This window comes from Silurus meridionalis, chromosome 12 (assembly GCF_014805685.1).
Source record: "Silurus meridionalis isolate SWU-2019-XX chromosome 12, ASM1480568v1, whole genome shotgun sequence".
In the NCBI taxonomy this organism is placed as follows: domain Eukaryota; kingdom Metazoa; phylum Chordata; class Actinopteri; order Siluriformes; family Siluridae; genus Silurus; species Silurus meridionalis.
In genome coordinates, this window is record NC_060895.1 from 19841373 (window position 1) to 19861816 (window position 20444).

Genomic DNA, 20444 nt, shown 5'->3' on the forward strand with positions numbered 1-20444 from the left:
CCCATATGGATGGGGACAACATTGAATTAGAATTGAATCATTGACCATGGAGATACAGTATGAATGGTGGTTACTGCACCATTGAATTCTGCTATTTTCTTTTTAAAATAATACTGTACTTATACAGGATACAGTTTAACAGTTTCACATATTATTAGAAATTAAACAGAAATTAATTATTCATATAATAAAATAAAGTATGTACTGTGTATAAAATGTACAAGAAGTATATAAATGTGTATACTTAAACTATATTTAAAGCAAGTTTCATAGTTATTTTTTGTGGTGACTAACTTGTGTGCTGTTTTGTTTACATGGTTATTCCTAAGTGGTTATTTATGTAAGGAGAAAAATGGCAAGCACTTAATTATTCTAGTCTTTTCTCTAAGGATCATATCAGTGAGTTGGTCTTTAACAGGCTGGAAACATTAAAAGCAATCACAATATTAAATAGACAATCCTTTTTATGCCATAATTAGGTACTTAGAGAATGCTTTGGTTTAATTAGCCGGACTGCAAATGTAATTGTTTCTTTGTTGGCACACACAGATACTAATTATTCCCAAATTACTATTGTCCATTTTCCTCAACTATTTATATTTGTGATATTCACTCTGCATTATGTCTGAGTTGAGTGGAGTCTGAGCCAGGTGTGTAAGTAAAGCTTCTAAGGTGCATTGAATATAATTCAGCATTTCTAATTGAGACTAAATTAAATATAGTTACAATCAAATATTAACAATGGATTTGCTTTTCTAGCTTTAGAAAAAAAAAAAAAAAAATATATATATATATAAATATATATATATATATATATATATATATATAGAGAGAGAGAGAGAGAGAGAGAGAGAGAGAGAGAGAGAGAGAGAGAGAGATTTTAAAACACAAAGTAAAATAACCAATTAAAGAAACATTTTAATGTATATTTTATTTTTTTATTCCCACCCAATCAAGCAGCTGCAGAGATTTTTTGGAAAGTTTAAGAGCCCAAAGAAATCCCATATGGATGGGGACAACATTGAATTAGAATTGAATCATTGACCATGGAGATACAGTATGAATGGTGGTTACTGCACCATTAAATTCTGCTATTTTCTTTTTAAAATAATACTGTACTTATACAGGATACAGTTTAACAGTTTCACATATTATTACAAATTAAACAGAAATTAATTATTCATATAATAAAATAAAGTATGTACTGTGTATAAAATGTACAAGAAGTATATAAATGTATACTTAAACTATATTTAATGCAAGTTTCATAGTTATTTTTGTGGTGACTAACTTGTGTGCTGTTTTGTTTACATGGTTATTCCTAAGTGGTTATTTATGTAAGGAGAAAAATGGCAAGCACTTAATTATTCTAGTCTTTTCTCTAAGGATCATATCAGTGAGTTGGTCTTTAACAGGCTGGAAACATTAAAAGCAATCACAATATTAAATAGACAATCCTTTTTATGCCATAATTAGGTACTTAGAGATTGCTTTGGTTTAATTAGCCGGACTGCAAATGTAATTGTTTCTTTGTTGGCACACACAGATACTAATTATTCCCAAATTACTATTGTCCATTTTCCTCAACTATTTATATTTGTGATATTCACTCTGCATTATGTCTGAGTTGAGTGGAGTCTGAGCCAGGTGTGTAAGTAAAGCTTCTAAGGTGCATTGAATATAATTCAGCATTTCTAATTGAGACTAAATTAAATATAGTTACAATCAAATATTAACAACGGATTTGCTTTTCTAGCTTTAGAAAAAAAAAAAAAAAAAAAAAAAGAAAAAAAAAAATATATATATATACTGTATTAATTTGTATAATTGGCATTGTAATCTAAATTATTATTTAATTTTTACAGGTGTGAAGAAGCTATTCAAATGAATTTAAGTGTTAATAACTCCAATGGAACTGGTACATTTGATAATGGATTTTATTTAGTTGCTTTTAACTCTTTGGGCAGTAAGAACTACCTGATCCTGGCATTGGGAATTATCTATGTGATTACTCTACTATGTAATTTTACACTTCTGGCTATGATCATGATGAACTCAAGTCTACATAACCCCAAATTTCTTGCGGTGTGTAACCTGGCAGTAGTTGACATTTCTATAAACAGTGTTATTATTCCTCAAATGGTTCCTGTTTTTGTATTTAATCTTAATCACCTCAGTTTTGAAGCATGCTTCACTCAAATGTTTTTCATGCACTTTTTTGGTGACATGGAATCCTTTTCACTAGCCCTATTGGCTTATGATCGCCTGATTGCTATCTGCTTTCCTTTGCGCTACCCAACAATCAATACTAATCTAAGGATGATGGTTATCATAGCTGCATTGTGGTTACTGGTAGTTTTAATTGAGATTTACCCTGTAGTTTTGGCCAGTCGACTCTCCTACTGTAGATCAAGGGTAGTATCAAGCTCTTGTTGTGAACATGGTCAAGTCTTCCGCCTAGCCTGTGGAGATATTTCTTATAACAGAAGTCTAGCAACTACTAAGACATTAGCTGTTCTTCTTGGTCCACTGACTTTTATTGTTTGCTCGTATGTGATTGTGGTGGTAGCGGTGCTGCGAATTGCATCCACAGCCCAACGCTGGAAGGCCTTCAACACCTGTTTTACTCACATGGTCCTGGTCCTCATTTATTTTATGCCAGTTATTTTGGCTTATATACTAGGGAACTTGCAATTAGTGCAATCACTTGATCTTTACACAACTGTTCTGACTGTGTCCAGTACACTACCAGCCATGTTAAACCCTATTATATACAGTTTAAAGACTGAGGAACTGCAAGAGAAGTTGCTGAAACTTTTTGGGCCACAGAAAGTGTCACCACAGTTAATGAAATAGTGATGATTATTCAAGATGTTCACTATAATTACATGTCATATTTACTGAGTGTCTGAGATGTACATCAATAACTGATTTGATATTGATATTGTATTAATTGCTGGTTGCATGCAGTTGTGTGTGCCAGTGTCCTTGTTGAAATGTTTGATACATGAACACAATTAAAATAGCCATAACATTGTTTATTTCCCTGTATATGTGTGTGAACATCGAAACAAAGAATTAAAAAAAAACTTAAATCCATCCAACTGTTTGCTCTTAAATAATGCACATTAAGTTTTGACATATACTTGGGTCATTGATATGTTGTTTTGGTGAATTTGGTTCCAATTAGGTGCAATCTAGATGGAATTGCAAGGTTGTAGTATGGAATAGTAACCATGTTGATTTAGTATGCCTTTCACCAGGAGTAAGTCTCCACCTTTCTCTGCTCCAAAACAACCACAGATCATTAAGCTTCCACCTCCATGTTTGACTATGGGTGTGAGGCAGTCTACTAACATTTTATGTCCTGATATCTGCCTTATATAATTTCATCTGTAATCATTATCTTATAATGTCAAATTTGGACACATTTGTCCATAGATTATTCACTCTCAGATTCAGATTTTTTTTTTTTTTTTTTTTGCTCTTTAACAAGTTTTATTTGTATATAAACAGAAGGTATCTGCTTGTGTCCCATGCATTTGTTTTTAAAGCTTTTACAGGCACAATCGAGCTTTCTAAATTCCAGTATTTATTTTCATGTGTATAAAATTTCTTAGTTTATGATTTAGCAATTGATGTTTATCTGTTAGAGAATGACATAGTCTTAGATATAATAATAGTAATCGTAATAATAATAATAATAATAATAATAATAATAGTTTAATGTGATTTGATGATGTTTTAGATGATTTGGGTGTATACATTCTACCTCTGTAAATAAATGGGAGTTCTTTCACCAGTACAGTGTAAAGACCTAGCATTATTATCTATACCAAGTCAACACAATCTTCAAACATTAATACATTTTTTGGAAGCTGAAAACTTTATGGATAAATTTTTTCATTTATTTTTACATGCACATTTTATATATCAGTTATTCGCATATTTATTATAAATGTGTGCGAAAAAGCACTTATTTATAAAAGCACTTCTAACACTGCAGAACTTTCTCTCCAGTAGTAATGAAAAGTATTTAAAAGGAATTACCACAAGATGGCAGCAAAAACATCTTTGATCATCTATTGCAGCACTCTACATAAAAATGCATTTTCCTGTTGTGCTTTTAGAAGTCTAGCTACTGTACATTTTGACTTTGGTTGTAAAACCAGTGTGGATCAGCTGGTTAAGACATAGTACACAGATGAGTATGGAGAGCACCTATGTGCTATGCATGTCTCATAGTAAAAAAAAAAAATGTTTTTATATATTGTCAAAAAATTCCTTTTCTGATATATCCACTTTCACTCTAATAATAGCCTACACTTTTCTGAGAAGGCTTCCACCAGACTGGAATGTGGGTTTAAAAAAACCTGCTTATTCGAAAGAGCATTAGTAAGCTTTGTCATTGTCATTGTCAGAAATTAAGCTTTTTAAAAGGTAGAGAATATTTTACAATTATTTATCATGTGATGGCCTAAAAGTAAGGACAGATGATGCCATACTTCTGATTAATCCCTTAATCTAAATAGCAGTAATAGACAAAGTACACAAAGCATGTACCTGAGTAAAAGTAGAGATTCCCTCTGTAAGATATTACTTATCTAATAATAGAATTATATTAATGAATCAAACAATGATTTGTATCTATAAAAAATATCATGAGCCCAAAACCTTCAAAAAAAAAAAATCATGCAAACAAGATCATAAGTGTGTGGCAAGTCAGGAGTTTCTTCAATAATTTATTACTATCAAAATATTCTGCTTGCTGTTAAAGTGATACTGAACTGTATGCTGATGCTTAGTACATACCACCAACAGGCAATGGTGGTTCTAGCTTGAATGACACAGTGGTGAACCATGCCATGACCCAAGGTATCCCCCATTGATTAGTTTTATTTAATTAATAAACCTTTTAATTTGCACTGGAGATTCCCCTTACTGAACTCAGTTCAGGAGCTATTCAGTATTCACAGAAAACATTTATGACATCACCTCAATTAAAGGCAACCAAATAAATAAGTGTTACTTTAACTACAATCCAACTAGACTAGTTAGGCTGTAATTGTTTTATTGCTACACATTATAATAAACAACATACTATAAATTATAACGTTATGCAAACTAAAAAATATATTGTTGCTCTATGCGTAAAAGCATGACAGGCAACACAGCATAATGTGATATATAGTTATTAGCCTATTTCATTAAATGCATTAGCTTTTACTATCCTCATAGTGAGATGATTGATAGAGTTGCATACACACCTTTATTTATTGCACGTTTTCTTTACTCTTTTTTCTGAATTGGCTTCTAAGGGGTTTAGACCTTTTTTGTCATCAATGATTTTAATTTGGATTCAGCTCTACTTACTGATGTGACATCACTCCAGGTCTTGTCAGTTCTTATCAGTCCCCATGCCTAAATCTGCTATTGCCAGGTGGCAATCAAAACAAGTTTGATACAGAGCGCACGCGTTACCCTGATTGGTGGCTTGCTGTTTACTTGACCAGTTTTTATCCAGTCATAAATAAAAAGAAACGACTGATTTCGCAAAATGTAGTTGTGTAAAATGTAAGATATTTGACTTTAAAGTGTAGGAAGGTAAAGTTCAAGTCTCACCAAACTGAAATACTTGAGTAAAATACAGATATGCAAAAAACTACTTAAGTACAGTAACAAATTACATTTACTGTGTTACTGTCCACCACTGCTAAATACATAATAATTATTCAACTCTATTCAGCACTGCTGTTTTTTAAAATAATTATTTGACTCTTTAACACTACAGAAAAAAACAAAAAATAAGCCATTGGGAACTCTATAATGACACACTGTGATACATATTGCATATCACAACATGCATTCGTTCAAGCTCAGCAGCAAGCATGGTAAAAAAATCAGAGCATTCCATTAAATTAAGATAACTCATCAATTTATTACTACAAAAAATGCAAGAAGGTATTTTAGACACAATGTTTTAAGAGATGTGGTAAGCGGTGTAATATCATGTTTCAGTTTAACCCTGCAGAGTCTGATATTTTCTGACATTCCTGTAGAAAACAAAAGAGCTAGAAATAAAGAAAAAACATGCAAGTATTGCAGTATTTATATTTGCAAATTCTCAGTTTATCCAAGTACACAGTATCCAAGAACATATTGAGAAGTTCTGTTACATTTGATCTATCTCTTGATGATGTGTTGATGGTGTGAATATGCATATGTGTTTAAACAGGGAAACCAATAAGGGTATCATTTCAACTTCATTGAACACACCTGATTCATAAAATCTAAATTATTAATCAACTGAAATCAATAAGTCTTGTGCTTAGCTGGAATGAAACCATGTACACATGGGCCCTTTGCAGAAACATATGAATCCCTGCACTGTACAGTATTTATATATATGAACTCTCTATGTAAAAAGCACTAAACTGTATTGTATCACTTTGCTAAAGCATGCACTTCAGAAATATTGGTGGTTTTTCGTTTAACCATTTTCACTATTAAGCCTCTGAATTCCTTTGTGTTCAAGACATAAATGATAGGATTTAACATGGATGGAATAGTTCTTGATAGTGAAGTATTAATTATCCTAGCATTGGGATGTAGAAAGGATACAACTGCTGCAAGGTATGCACTCAATACAGGAAGGAAGAATATTCCTACAACTAACAGATGAGAGACACATGTTTTGAGCGCTTTAAAACGACCCTCCCACGTTGTAATCTTAGTTAAGGCCAACAGAATGCCTATATATGATAAGACTATAACAGTCAATGGTATATAGATGTATACTACAACACATAATTTTGCCATGAAGGAATTTATGCTGTTGTCATTACAAGCAATTGTATAAATTGGCCCATGATCACAAAAAAAGCTTTGGACCTCAGTGGTTTTACAGAATGAAAGTCGTGTAATCAATAGTACAGTGGTACCAATTGTAACAAAATTTAAAACCCATATTGCCGCTATAATTGCAAACATGGAGGAGTTATTTACAATTACATGGTACCTCAGGGGTAAGCAAATGGCAATAAAACGATCATAAGCCAAGACAACAAGACTTAAAGACTGTCCAGTATAAAAGTAAAAAGTAAAAAACATATTAGCCAAACATGCCTCGTAAGATATGTACTGTGAATCAAAAAAGAAAGTCTTCACTAGGTTAGGAATTAGTGCATTTGTTTCACCAAAGTCTGACAGAGCTAAGTTTAAGATTCCCATGTATTTTGGAGTGTGCAGATTTTTATCCACTAGAATCATAAAAATGACAACTGAATTCCCACACAGTGAAACAATATAGACAACAATTAAAAAAACAAAATAGAATTGGCTGTAAGGTATTCCAGAAAATCCACTGATGAAAAAGTACTCTGGACGCACAAATGATGCATTTTGTTTTAAACCAGTGTTCAAAGCACTCATGATGAAGATTTTGTCCACGTCCTTTGCAGCCTAAAATAACACACATAATGAAGTAAAACAAAAATAAGCACACACATTTAGCATAGCCCAAAATGTTTAGATTCACAATACACAGTACATTTACAACACATATTAGTGAAGCTGTAGCAATGAGATTTCAATTATTAAATTATTAACGCTGTTACTTTTGCTCTACCTCGTACCTTGTACTGTATATTCAGCAATACATGCATTATATGTAGAGATGTTAGACCACGTGATAACTCAGACAGTGATGTAAAATACAACTCATTTGCCAGTGTTCTCATTTCTCTTTTGGGAACTAGGGCATTGGCACATATCATACATGTACATTTATTTTCTGAGTCACAGGAATTGCAAACAGTATATCTTAGAGAGAAAGATAGCTTTATTTTTGTTATGTAATATTTCTCATTATAAGATTATTATATAACAAATATAACAACAATTTGTAGACATATTTACTGCCATGCTTTACATTGAAAAGTGAAATTATTCTATTGTCAGATATATAAAATGTAATTAAATCTAATAATCTACTGACATTTAGTAATTAATACTCAGCAACAGCAATTAAGTATGGCATAAAATAAGAGTTGCAAAAAGATTTATAATATATGGGTAGGCCCATTTAATGGACATTAATTACTTCAAGCAATAATTTTGCTCACCAGACAAGAATTCCTTTGTAATAATATGTTAATAAGAGAATATTAATTAACTGGTTAAGAGATTTGTTCAAATTTGCACAACAATGTCATTTGCATAGTTTGTACAACCTAATCATACCTGGCCTCATATCCATTATAGGATCCATTACAGTTTTCCAGTTTTGGAAACTCCAGTGAAAAGAGGGGCTTCTCCACTTGTTGATTGTATAACGATGACGTTTGTGTTAAATGGAATGAGTTTTATTAAGAATGCAATTGGATTGGATCCCTGCTTAATTTTTTGACATTATCACCTAAGTGTGATGTTCACTATAGACACCAAAGGGAGGAAATATGAGCTTTATTTTTCTTCTTTGATATTTTATTCCATACAAATCTTGCTTTTGTGCAAATCTGTTTTTAGTTTATTCCAATAGTCTCCCTATTTAATCGATCTTTAGTTGCTTAGCACCATTGGTGTTTTGGAAAACTGTTGTTGATGTGTTTATTTTGGGTTTTGCCTGCATTCTAATCCAGGTTTGAATTGTTACTCCAAGCTTCTAATTAACATAGTGTTATATTGGCAGTGTCATTGTTTAATTGCTTACAGGCTGCACTTGTATTCTAATTTGTTAATATATCTAATCTGTATTACTAGGTACCAGAATATTGGCCAGCTATTTAATTAAAACAAATAAATATCACTAGTAATGCAGCTAAAGATAAGATGTTTGGAAGAAATTATTAGTAAGGCAATTGGATTTTCTCAAACATTTATGGATCACTTTAGACAAGAAATTCAGAGCAGGAATTTTTCAGAAATTGTACTTTTATTTAAGAAATTTCTTGAAGGTTGGTAATTTGTTTAAAATATATTATACAATCTCTGCTTTCACAGTAGGAATTCTTAATATAGCCAAATCTGAACCAATGGTTAAAGATCTTTTGGGGCATAAAGAAGTAGCCATATAGATACATTTTTGCACATCCTGTGCTTTATGATGCATTCATGAACAGGCACATACAGTACAGTATGTGAAACCATACATATAGAGGCTTGTATGAAGTGTATGTGCAAGTATACACATTACACACATTAATGTAAAAATATGGGGACAAAAACATTATAATTACAAATGATTGGTAAACAGAAAAAGAAGAGGGGGCTGGGAGCACTATGAATGAAACTGTACTATGCACTATGTACTGTACTATAAATAAAATGGAAGTTCTTTACAAATATAGTTATTAGTACATTTGTTTTCCAAAGTCTGATGGACTATTTTTTAATTTATTTTTTTTTTTTGTATTTAGTATTATCAAACTAATAAATCATCTCATCATTTAAAAAATCTGTTTAATCACAAACATATAAAATGCTAAATTAATAAAGTATGAATGAAGAACAACAGAATACTCCAGGATTTGCTTTCTGTGGAAGGTCTATGAAGGGAAACCAGTTTTTTTTTCAACTGCATCAACCATATAGGATTACAGAATAATAATTATTATTATGAATGGAAATGCTGAAAGTACTAGTACACAGTTTTTCCACTACCCCATGACAGAATGAATGTCAGTATAGGTCCAGGATTTCATTCCATCCAAATCCTACATACACCTATGTGCTGTTTAAGGCCTAGCTAGCACTTTAGAATAAGAGCATGTGGCACTCAAGGTCTAATGTGGATTAAAATGTGTGGTATTACATTTGTATTGCATGCACCTGGTTAATTGTTGTATTTTTATTTAACATCTTTATTATAAAACCTCTAAATTCCTTTGTGTTCAAGACATAAATCATAAGAATTAGCATTGATGGAATGGTTGCTGAAAGCAAAGTATTGATTATCCAGCATGTCTTTTCATCTTACTTCAAAGTTCTTGTGCTGATGGAATTTATGGAGCCTCCCCAACCTTTTACCAGAGAGTTTGAAAGACACAATTGTCTGAAAGTTTCAAAAGTGTGGCATTAAATGTCTCTTAAATGGAATTGGAACCAATCGGTTTAGTTCAAACTGTGTCCAGCATGACAATAACCCAGTTCACATTGTGGTGCCTGAAACAAATCAAGTGGCAGGCAAACAAAAACTACGAGAAAGATTATTGTTTCTTCAAATGTTCCTTCAGATCATGCTGATCTTCAAATTGAGGCCACATGTTTTGGATACCTTAGTGAAAATAACTGACAACTTTTCTCCACCTGGTAAAACATCCAACATTTTACTGACAAAAAAAGTCACATTGGTCAAGCTTAATTATAACTATTAATGCAGCAATGAACAATTTGTTGAAAAAAGGGTCAATTAGATTATCTTGAAGTTTTATAAATCACTTTAAATGAAATTCAATTCTTAAAAGAAATTGTGAAATGGTAGAAGATTTTTCTGCATGAATGCTTTCAGATAGCTTACAGAACTTACTGAATTATTTTCCCTTCATCACATGCTTTTGCTTCATGTGAATAATATATAGTAACCGAGTAAAAAACATATTTTTCATTAAATTTTCATTAAAATTACTAAAGATGATTGGTTGTTTAAAATAGTAATGCTTTTACAGTAGGGAGCTTTAATCGGGCACTATCTGAACTGGCTGTTAGAGACCTTTAGCATAATTTTAAAGTCAAAGCAACCATGTGGACATTAAAATCCTCAGTTTTCGTTCAAGCCAAACTTTATGAGTTGGTATCAAAAGGTTTCGAAATTTGAGATCCAGCACAAATCACAGAATGTTCTTGACATGCCTCAAAAAGAAGACTTTCCAGGACACATTCCAGAAGTGGCAGGAATGCTGGGAGCGATATATTGCTTTGCAACGGGACTATTTTGAAGGTGATAGTGAGTAAACCTAGATAAATGAAGCACTTTCCTGTAAACAGAGGTAGTCTCAAAATGTTTTGATACCAACTCTTACATGCACCTAAATATTGTAAGGTTTGGCTAGCACATAACTACAATTAAAAAATGCAGATACACTGACCTATATCAAATAAGTGGCAATCAAGTTCAAATGTGGAAAGAATTAAATTGTGTGGTATTACATTTCTGAAGCATGCACCTGGGGATTTGTGGTATTTCTCCTTTTAAGCATCTTCAGTATAAAGCCTCTGAATTCCTTTGTGTTCAAGACATAAATTATGGGATTTACCATAGATGGAATTGTTGCTGAAAGTGAAGTATTAATTATCCTAGCATTAGGATGGAGGGGCAATGTTAATGCAGCAATATAAGTACTCGATACAGGAAGGAAAAATATTCCTACTACCAGCAAATGAGAGATACAAGTTTTGAGTGCTTTAAGACGACCTTCCCATGTTGTAATCTTAGTTAAAGCCAGCAGAATTCCTATATATGACAAGATTATGGCAGTCAAAGGTACATAGAGGTAAACTGCAATACAAAAGTTTGCCATGAAGGCATTTATGCTGTTGTCATTACAAGCAAGTCTATAAATTGGTCCATGATCACAAAAAAAGCTTTTTACTTCATTGGTTTTACAGAATGAAAGTTGTGTAATCAAAATTACCATTGTGCCAATTATTACAAAATTAATTAACCATATTGACGTTATGGTTGCAAACATGAAGGAATTATTTACAATTACATGGTACCTCAGAGGTAAACAAATAGCAATAAATCGATCATAGGCCATGGCAGCAAGAGTTAAAGACTGTCCACCAGCAAAGAAAAAAGAAAAAAACATATTAGCCAAACATGCTTCATAGGATATGTACCGTGAATCAGAAAGAAATGTCTTCACAAGGTTAGGAATCAGTGTATTTGTTTCACCAAAGTCTGACAGAGCTAAATTAAAGATTCCCATGTATTTAGGAATGTGCAGATTTTTGTCAACTAATATCATGAAAAGGACAATTGAGTTTCCACACAGAGAGATAATATAGACAAAAATTAAAAAAACAAAATAGTATTGGCTGAATGGTAGCCCAGAAAATCCACTGATGAAAAAGTACTCAGGACGCACAAATGATGCATTTTGTAATAAACTGGAGTTCAAAACACTTGTGCTTTTAATGCTGTTCATGTCTTTTCAAACCTGAAATGAGAAACAATGAAATAAAATGAGCACAGATATTTTAATTTACAGTACAGAAGATCTTACATAAGAGCATAAAAAGGGGAATTAATATTTACTAGAGTTTTACAGGTAGCAATGAAAATGCAATCAAATTATATTGTTTTTATAAATGGTTTACCTACACGTTTTTCAAACCTCAGCTTATACCAAGTTAGATCACTTACATTGTGCCAGTTCAGGTATTGTGTATGCATGATATGTAGGTAGAGTGGACAATAGTTTCACACGCAATTCCTCAGACAGACATATGCAAATACAACCCACCTGCTAGTGTTGTATCATCTTATATCCCTATTTCTAAGTTAAGTATTGATGTCCCTTCTGTTGGGAACCAAGGGGCAGGCAATTACCGTACATGTGCGAAGAGAAGTTCAGAATAAACAGCATAAAAAAGGGGAAAAATATGCTTACATAGAATATGCTTACAATAGCAAATGAAAGGCATCAGGCAAATCTGGGAGAAAACATTTTCTTTAAAACAAATATAGAAGTAATTAGACTTGTAATTTAGCAGTGTGCTTTTGAAGTAAAAATCAGTAAATATGAACTCCTTCAGCAAACTGGAAAATAAATATTAAAATATTTATGTACAATTATTTTAAATGTGGTAAATTAATAAAAAAGAAAAAACTAAATATTATTTATAGACTGTGCCAAAGTTTGTTAACCCTAATATGCTCAGCTCTGTGTAGCTGTAAGTTTTTGGACACTTGTTTTTTTTTGTTTGTTTTTTCATGCATCGACTATTTCGGCCTGATGGCCATACCATTTCAGACACTTGGTTTTTTTTGTGTTTTTTCCTTTAAGGACATTCTGTGTCCTGCCTGATATTGTTTTTTTTTCATTAAAGACTTTAAATATAGACTTTGTGGTGTCCTGCATTTGGGTCACCTGCACCCTGACATCTACAGATAGTAAATGCTTTATTATTCTATCGAGCTTGGACTTTTTCTGCCTTTGTTCAGTTTTCACCCACTATTCCTTGTAGGACAATTCAGGTTATAAAATATTCTTAGTATTTCTTGCATGCTCAACTTTTCTAAAAAGTGCTGTCATTCACAGTTGATCTTTTGATAGGATTCCCTCACTGTCCAAAAGCATGACGGTATCCAAATTGGCTGCAATATATTAACTCTAGTTGTGAATGAGTAAATTCTCCAACCTGAATGCAAACCTTTTCATACTTGTATGGTTTTAAAATAGTCAGGTGTTTACAGACCTCTGACCCAAAAAAGGATGTATAGTATAAAATGTTTTATAATAATTAGCCTATGCTTTGCATTTCTTAACATATAATAAGTTCTCATTCCTCAGGTCAGGGCCTTAGGTTGAAGGCTGACTCTTGGGTACTCAAAAGCACATGCATCTCCACAAACATCCACAGTTTTCGGGTGGAGCATGAAATGATGTACTTTAAGACAGTGAGGTTATTGATGCACTTGCTGAAGTAGCTGGTCATTGCTGACGTAGTCCTTCAAGTTGGTGAATTCACCATCGACTACAGCCTCCCTGAATATGTGCCAGTCAATATGTTCAAAACGGTTCAGAAGAGAGAGAGAAATTTTGTGTAAACTAGATCCAGTATGATCTGTCTGATTCATACCAATGGCCTACCTCTAGATGGAGTTCTTTTCAATTAGAAATCACACTGTGCAGCTGAGAATAATTCCACATGAAAAGCTTTAAGATTAATGAAGTTACTGAGCAAATTAAAAACTATGAGGATAAATTTGGACTGTAATAAATATCAGCACGCTGCAACAATGGCTTAGGAACACAGTTTGAATGAACAATTTTGCATTAAATCATCAACCACTGAACAGTATACCTTAACAATGATGAAAGTACAGTATAATGAATGGCAATTTGGTGCCACCCAGATGAGGATTTTATTTGAGTGTGGTTCCTTTCAATGTTTCTTCTTCATAACATTTTAGGAATGTTCTTCTTGTCACAGTCGCTAATGGCTTCCTCATTAGGGATTAAAATTTATAAAGAACAAACTTACAGGCACTAAACTTATACATTCCAACTTCAAAACCTTTAAATAATCCTCTAGTTGTTTGAAAAAAAAGGCAGGAAGGCAATTAGATTACCTTAAAGGTTGATTATTCACTGTAGACAAGAAATTCAGAAATGAAAAAGAACTTGCCAACTGGTTGCAGTAATGCTTACAGATAGCTCTTCATACAATGTACAGAATTAATATTTTCCTTTAATAACATGCTTCTGCTACATGCAAATATTAATATATAGTGGCAGAATATAAAACAGAAAATCTTTCACACAAAAAATTACAAAAGACTGATCTGTTGTCCAGAGTATTCCTGCTTTCACAGTAAAGAGCACTAATCGGGCAAAATCGAACCCAGCCATGACATACTTTCAGTATAACAGAACAGTGAAAGCAGCCATGTGGATACATTCAAATCCTCTGTTCTATGGTACATACAGGAGTTACACATTTGTATCTGATAGCACAAATTATGATTGCATTTCCATTCATGTATAAGAATTAACACAGGTAACACAGGTTAAAACTTTAAATGTGAAAAATGTGCCTTATTTCCGACTAACAAATCTATAAATCTTCAAAAAAAGCTGAGTAATTATATTCTTTTAAAATTTAGTATGCCAAAGTAATAAAATGTGAATCGAAAACACCTGAAACTTTGTGGAATGTAATAATTATAGTTTTCACACTATTCTTTTATTGAGCACAAACAAAAAATTGCAGAAACACTAATCTACGTATATTAGATAAGTGCCACTCAAGGTTTATTGTGGAAAGCATTAAATTGCGTGGTATTACATTTCTGAAGCATGCACCTGGGGAATTGTAGTATTTCTTCTTTTAAGCATCTTCAGTATAAAGCCTCTGAATTCCTTTGTGTTCAAGACATAAATTATGGGATTCACCATAGGTGGAATGGTTGCTGACAGTAAAGTATTCATTATTCTTGCATTAGGATGTATATATGAAGTTAATGCAGCAATATACATGCTTGATACAGGAAGGAAAAATATTCCTACTATCAACAGATGAGAGACACAAGTTTTAAGTGCTTTAAGACGACCCTCCCATGTTGTAATCCTAGTTAAGGCCAGCAGAATGCCTATATATGACAAAATTATGGCAGTCAAAGGAACATAGAGGTAAACTGCAGTACAAAACCTTACCATTAAGGCATTCATGCTGTTGTCATTACAAGCAAGTGTACAAATTGGCCCATGGTCACAAAAAAAGCTTTTTACCTCAATGGTTTTACAGAATGAAAGACGTGTAATCAAAATTACCATTGTGCCAAATATAACAAAATTAATAAACCATATTGATGTTAAGGTTGCAAACATGAAGGAGTTATTTATAATTACATGATATCTTAAGGGTAAGCAAATGGCAATAAATCGATCATAGGCCATGACAACAAGAGTTAAAGACTGTCCACCAGCAAAGAAAAGAGAAAAAAACATATTAGCCAAACATGCTTCATAGGATATGTACTGTGAATCAAAAAGAAATGTTTTCACAAGGTTAGGAATCAGTGCATTTGTTTCACCAAGGTCTGACAGAGCTAAAGATTCCCATGTATTTAGGAATATGCAAACTTCTGTCTGCTAATATCATGAAAAGAACAATTGAGTTTCCACATAAAGAGATACTATAGACAAATAATAAAAAAGCAAAGTAGTATTGGCTGAATGGTAGCTCAGAAAATCCACTGATGTAAAAATACTCTGGACGTACAAATGATGCATTTTGTAAAAAATTGGGGTTCCAAGAGCTTGTGATTTTGATGCTGTTCATGTCTTTTCACTCCTAAAATGAGAGACATAATCGGGTAAAATTAGTAAGATATGGAGCATTTTATTTTTTATTTCATAGCACATAAATTCTCACATAATGGCAAGAAAAGTCCATTAACATCTACAAGACTTATATCGCAATTTCTTAATTAATATTGATTCCCACTGTTGGAAACCAGGGGGTGGGCAAATAGTGGGCAAGTTCAGAATGAAGAACAGCTTTAAAAAATATAATAAAAAAATTCACTGCTTGTTAAACAAAGTGCTTTTGTTATTGGATGATTTTTAGTAAGCTTTCCCTACAAACCTTTTAGTTTTATAAGATTGTATAGTTTTTCCTATAGTATAGGTATAGAACATTTTATGCATCTGAAAAAAACCTAGGAATAAATATTTGTTTTCTATAAAAACTTGACTTAAAAGTTAAAATAAAATCTGGGATATCAAGCAATGTTTTGTATAACAGATTATTTGTTACCAGTAATAATGCAATATTTTTAAATGTAAAAAAGCAGCTCTACTGAGCGACATAACATTAGACCCATGAAATTTCCGAACGGAAGCAAATCTTGTATGAAAACATAATAGAAAGAGTATGTAAATATATAATAAGGTTTTATTCAGTGTATTTTCCTTGGAGATGAGATGACTTGAGCTAACGGTGGGGTGTGTGTGTGTGTGTGTGTGTGTGGAGGGGTAAAGGCGATAAGCGGAGGCAGAGGGAAAACTCGATTTTTACTATCACTCCTATACACTACATATCCCTAAACTTTAACATTTTTACTTTTTCTTCTTTGCTTATCTGAATTTTTGTCACGATCTTTGCTTTCTGGCTTCGCTTCGCCATCTAGCAGCGGCGTCTCGAGCTCGTACCTCAAGTTTTTGCTTGCGTAACAAAGCAAAAAAATCGACCAAGTGACCGCTCGTACCTCGGAAAACTCGTACATTAATGCACTCGTGGCTCAAGGTACCGCTGTAGTTGTGAAAGGAAGGAGGAAGACAGTGAACAATGACTTTCTTGGTAGGCTACTGTTTAGATACAAGCCGTTGTAGCGCGTTGAGTCTAGGTGAAGGGAGAGCTCGCTAACTCCAGTTGCAACAGAAATCATATAAGCACAGACAGGTTTCCAAAACGCGTGCTTTTTTATTTTTCTTGGCAACAGCGTTATGGGTTAGTCAAAGAAACTTAGAAATGAGCATCAGAAAATAATAAGGACATAATACTCAGTCTCACACGCACACACACAGTAATACCGGAGGAATGCAGTGACGTGCTATTCCCAAAATGCTGCTCTGCTCTTAAAGGAGCCACAACATATTTCACCTGCTACACCATGTAAGAGACACTCGCTTTCGGTAAAGCCTGTGTAAAGTTCATTAGTTTTAGTGTAGACACTAAAACTAATACACAGGTGCAGCTTATTTATGTTAAAAATAAAAATATTTGTAAAATTCAGTGGGTGCGGCTTATATAGTCCAGGAAATTATGGTATTATTGTTTTTAACATTAATTAACTTAAAATATAGAAATGTAAATATATCGCAATATTAATTACATCATGCGCAGAAGGTATTTATTTATACAGATTTCAAAGCTTGCAAATATCTTTCTTTCCAGCTTGGAATGTTTTTGTCCTGCTGAATAAGTTTTCATTCACTATTCCTCTTAGACTACTTCTATTTCTGGAATATCCTTTGGTTATATTGTATGCTCATGTTTTATAAATTAATGTATGGTAGATTTTGGGATATGTATTTGAGACTGCCTTAAATTCTTCTGTCTATTCAGTAAATCAGAAACAGTATTGCTGTTCAGGACTCTGTTGAGGTCAAAACTATTACTTTCAAGGACTCCTTGTTCTTCTCTGGGGTCAAAATAGTTGTCAATACATTAAATGTATTTTTGGGGTCATTGTCCACCTGCAGAATAATTTTGGGGCCAACCAGATGCCTCCCTGATTATATATCTCGATGGATATGTATCTGCCTGTATTTCTCAGCATTGAGGACACCATTAATCCTAACCAAATCTCCAACTCCATTTGCAGAAATGCTGCCCTGAACTTGCAAGAAATCTTTAGCTTACCTTCGTAACCCCGGTTCTCTGACAACATCTCACTATGGGAATTGCCTCGGGCATGACCAATCCTGAAAGGACCAATCACACCACGTCTGTCGGTTGACAGACCAATCACGACAGTGATGCAGGGAGTTTCGACTCCTTATATACACCGCTGCTGAAGGTGCCTGCCTCATTCTGAACATATCTCTTCTCTGTGCACTGCAAGGAGGAAAGTGTGGTGAGATACCTCACTCCCGTTATCAGAGAACCGGGGTTACGAAAGTAACCTAAAGTTCTCTTTCAAACATCCGTTCGGTATCTCACCCACAAGTGGGGGTTTTGCTTGCTGAGGGTCAGCAAGCAAGTGTCACTCGCCAATGGTCACCTGAAGAGGCTTGGTTTGACGTGTGGCGTTGTCCAGGGGGTGTCCATCCAGGGCACAGACCTGGTGAGTTACCAATAGAGTTTTGGTTTCCAGCCCAAGCTGGCGGGCAGAATTCTGCATCTGCCCCAGAGTCCACAAAGGTTGCCTGCAAAAAATCCTGATTGCTGGAACGAATGCTGATCTTAAACAAAAGCTTCGAAAGGACTGATAGAGTGTGGCTTGTCATGGCACCCCACTTCAATGACGAGCCTGTCTTTTGCTGGACACAATGCCGCCATGTACCCGGCCTCACCACAACCACCACAGTAGAGACAGAGCCCCATAGAACAATGCCTTGCCTTCTCAGTAGGCGATAGATGCCGATGGAAAAATTTCATGGCTGTGGCGTCAAGGAGGACACTGGGGTAGGTGTTGAACAGGTGTACTGTGGCGGGCTGGAGAAGGGTGGTAGAGCACCTGTATTCATCGGTCAATCCGGGTGGCCAGGGCAATCAACGCATCCAAGTCAGGTGGAAGTTTTCAGGCAGCCAGCTTGCCCTTCACCTGGGAAGAAAGCTCCTGAATGAAGGCATTGTATAAGGCGGTGCGATTACACCCACTGTCAGTAGCGTTAATTTAAAAGTCTGCAGCATACTTAGCCACCAACCGGTTGCCCTGTGAAAAAGACAAACGCGAGCGGGCGGCATCCTGCTGAGTGGTAGACAAACTGAACATCTTGCGGAGTTCCCCGCAGAAGGTGACGAAGGGGAGCAGAGGAAGACTGATTTTCTGATTTTGCAGTAGCCCACTGCAGGGAAGGCGTGGATAGCAGGGAGATGATGACGTAGGCCACCGGCAGAGTCCAGGTTCTAAAGAGAAGCAAGCCGTTGAGGGTGGTCTGAAGGTCAGGGTCCGAGAGTCCGAGGAAGAGAGCCATGACACAGAACAAATGGGAGGAAAAGGCAAATCTGAAGCCGAGAGACAGCGAGAGTCCGAGAAGCCGGGAGAAACCAAAACCAAAAATAAGCTCTCCACGAGGGAAAAAAAAAAGCTGGAAGGTGTCTAGAAAAAGCAAGGAGATAAACGAGACAATCTGCAAGTGAGAGCATGAGATCAGCTCTGTTTATATTGAAGAAAAATGGCTGCCGTTCTCACGTTGTCGACTACAAGATGGTGCCAATCCGGAAGCGGAAGTGGCAACCCTGGATTTGTCCATACGACTGGCTGACAGTTAATGACTTTGTTTCAACCTACATATGAAATTGATGTTTAGCACCTGCTTAGTAGAATTGTTTTTCGTTCACCTGACCCTGATCCTGCTAAATCCCTGACTTTTTGCATGTAAACAAAGTGTGCATAGGTAAGACGTGAATGGCAATAGGTAATCACATCAAACATTGATTTGATTTGATTTTATATTAATTTACTTTCCAGTATTTTTTAATCAATCACTTTTGTAAACACTCATTCACAGCCTCTTCCCATCATTGCAAAAACAAATTGCCTTCTGATCCTGAGAAAGGTGTCAAAGTTACCCCCACTTTTCATACACACTTCAGATATAAATAAGATTCTAGACTTGTAAATCTTTCCCTATCAAAATTGGCACATTCACACCCACACCCACACATGTATTGTGTAAAATAAATGTGTGTGTGTGTGTGTGTGTGTTTGTATGCCAATTTAAATTAGCACATACAGCACAATACAGCACAAATTTCACTTTCTGCTGTAACATACTGTTCCCTGTACATATTACAATAAACTCTTGAATCATGAATTTCCTGAAAAGTTGTTATAAGTTGAAACTAGGTTGTGAGTTTTAACTTTTTGGTTGCTTAGCATCTCAGATTTGAGAAGACTCTTGTTGCTGTTTCCATTCAGTAACTCGAGCTGCATCAACAGCGTTTTGTGAATGCTTCTGCATTGTCCACGCTTTGAAGCTGCATTGAAGGCATAGCTCTGAGTCTAGGCACAGAGGTCAGTACTTGAGAGACCGTTTCCTTAAGAG

General features: G+C 34.4%; 3 protein-coding genes and 1 pseudogene across 3 annotated transcripts; 1 reads left to right on the forward strand and 3 right to left on the reverse strand.

The window, feature by feature from the left end:
* The first annotated feature begins 1879 nt into the window (after nt 1-1879).
* On the forward strand, nt 1880-2856 carry LOC124394779 (olfactory receptor 52K1-like). Its single transcript, XM_046863220.1, has one exon. It carries the CDS (start codon nt 1885-1887, stop codon nt 2854-2856), a length of 972 nt encoding a protein of 323 aa, XP_046719176.1. The 5' UTR covers nt 1880-1884.
* Nucleotides 2857-6444: 3588 nt separating this feature from the next.
* Nucleotides 6445-7431, reverse strand: LOC124394799 (olfactory receptor 1M1-like). Its single transcript, XM_046863260.1, has one exon. The coding sequence runs from the start codon at nt 7429-7431 to the stop codon at nt 6445-6447; it is 987 nt and encodes a 328-aa protein (XP_046719216.1).
* Nucleotides 7432-11141: 3710 nt separating this feature from the next.
* LOC124394291 (putative gustatory receptor clone PTE01) lies at nt 11142-12146 on the reverse strand. The gene has a single exon (XM_046862435.1). It carries the CDS (start codon nt 12144-12146, stop codon nt 11142-11144), a length of 1005 nt encoding a protein of 334 aa, XP_046718391.1.
* Nucleotides 12147-15006: 2860 nt separating this feature from the next.
* On the reverse strand, nt 15007-16008 carry LOC124394292 (annotated as a pseudogene).
* Nucleotides 16009-20444: the final 4436 nt, after the last annotated feature.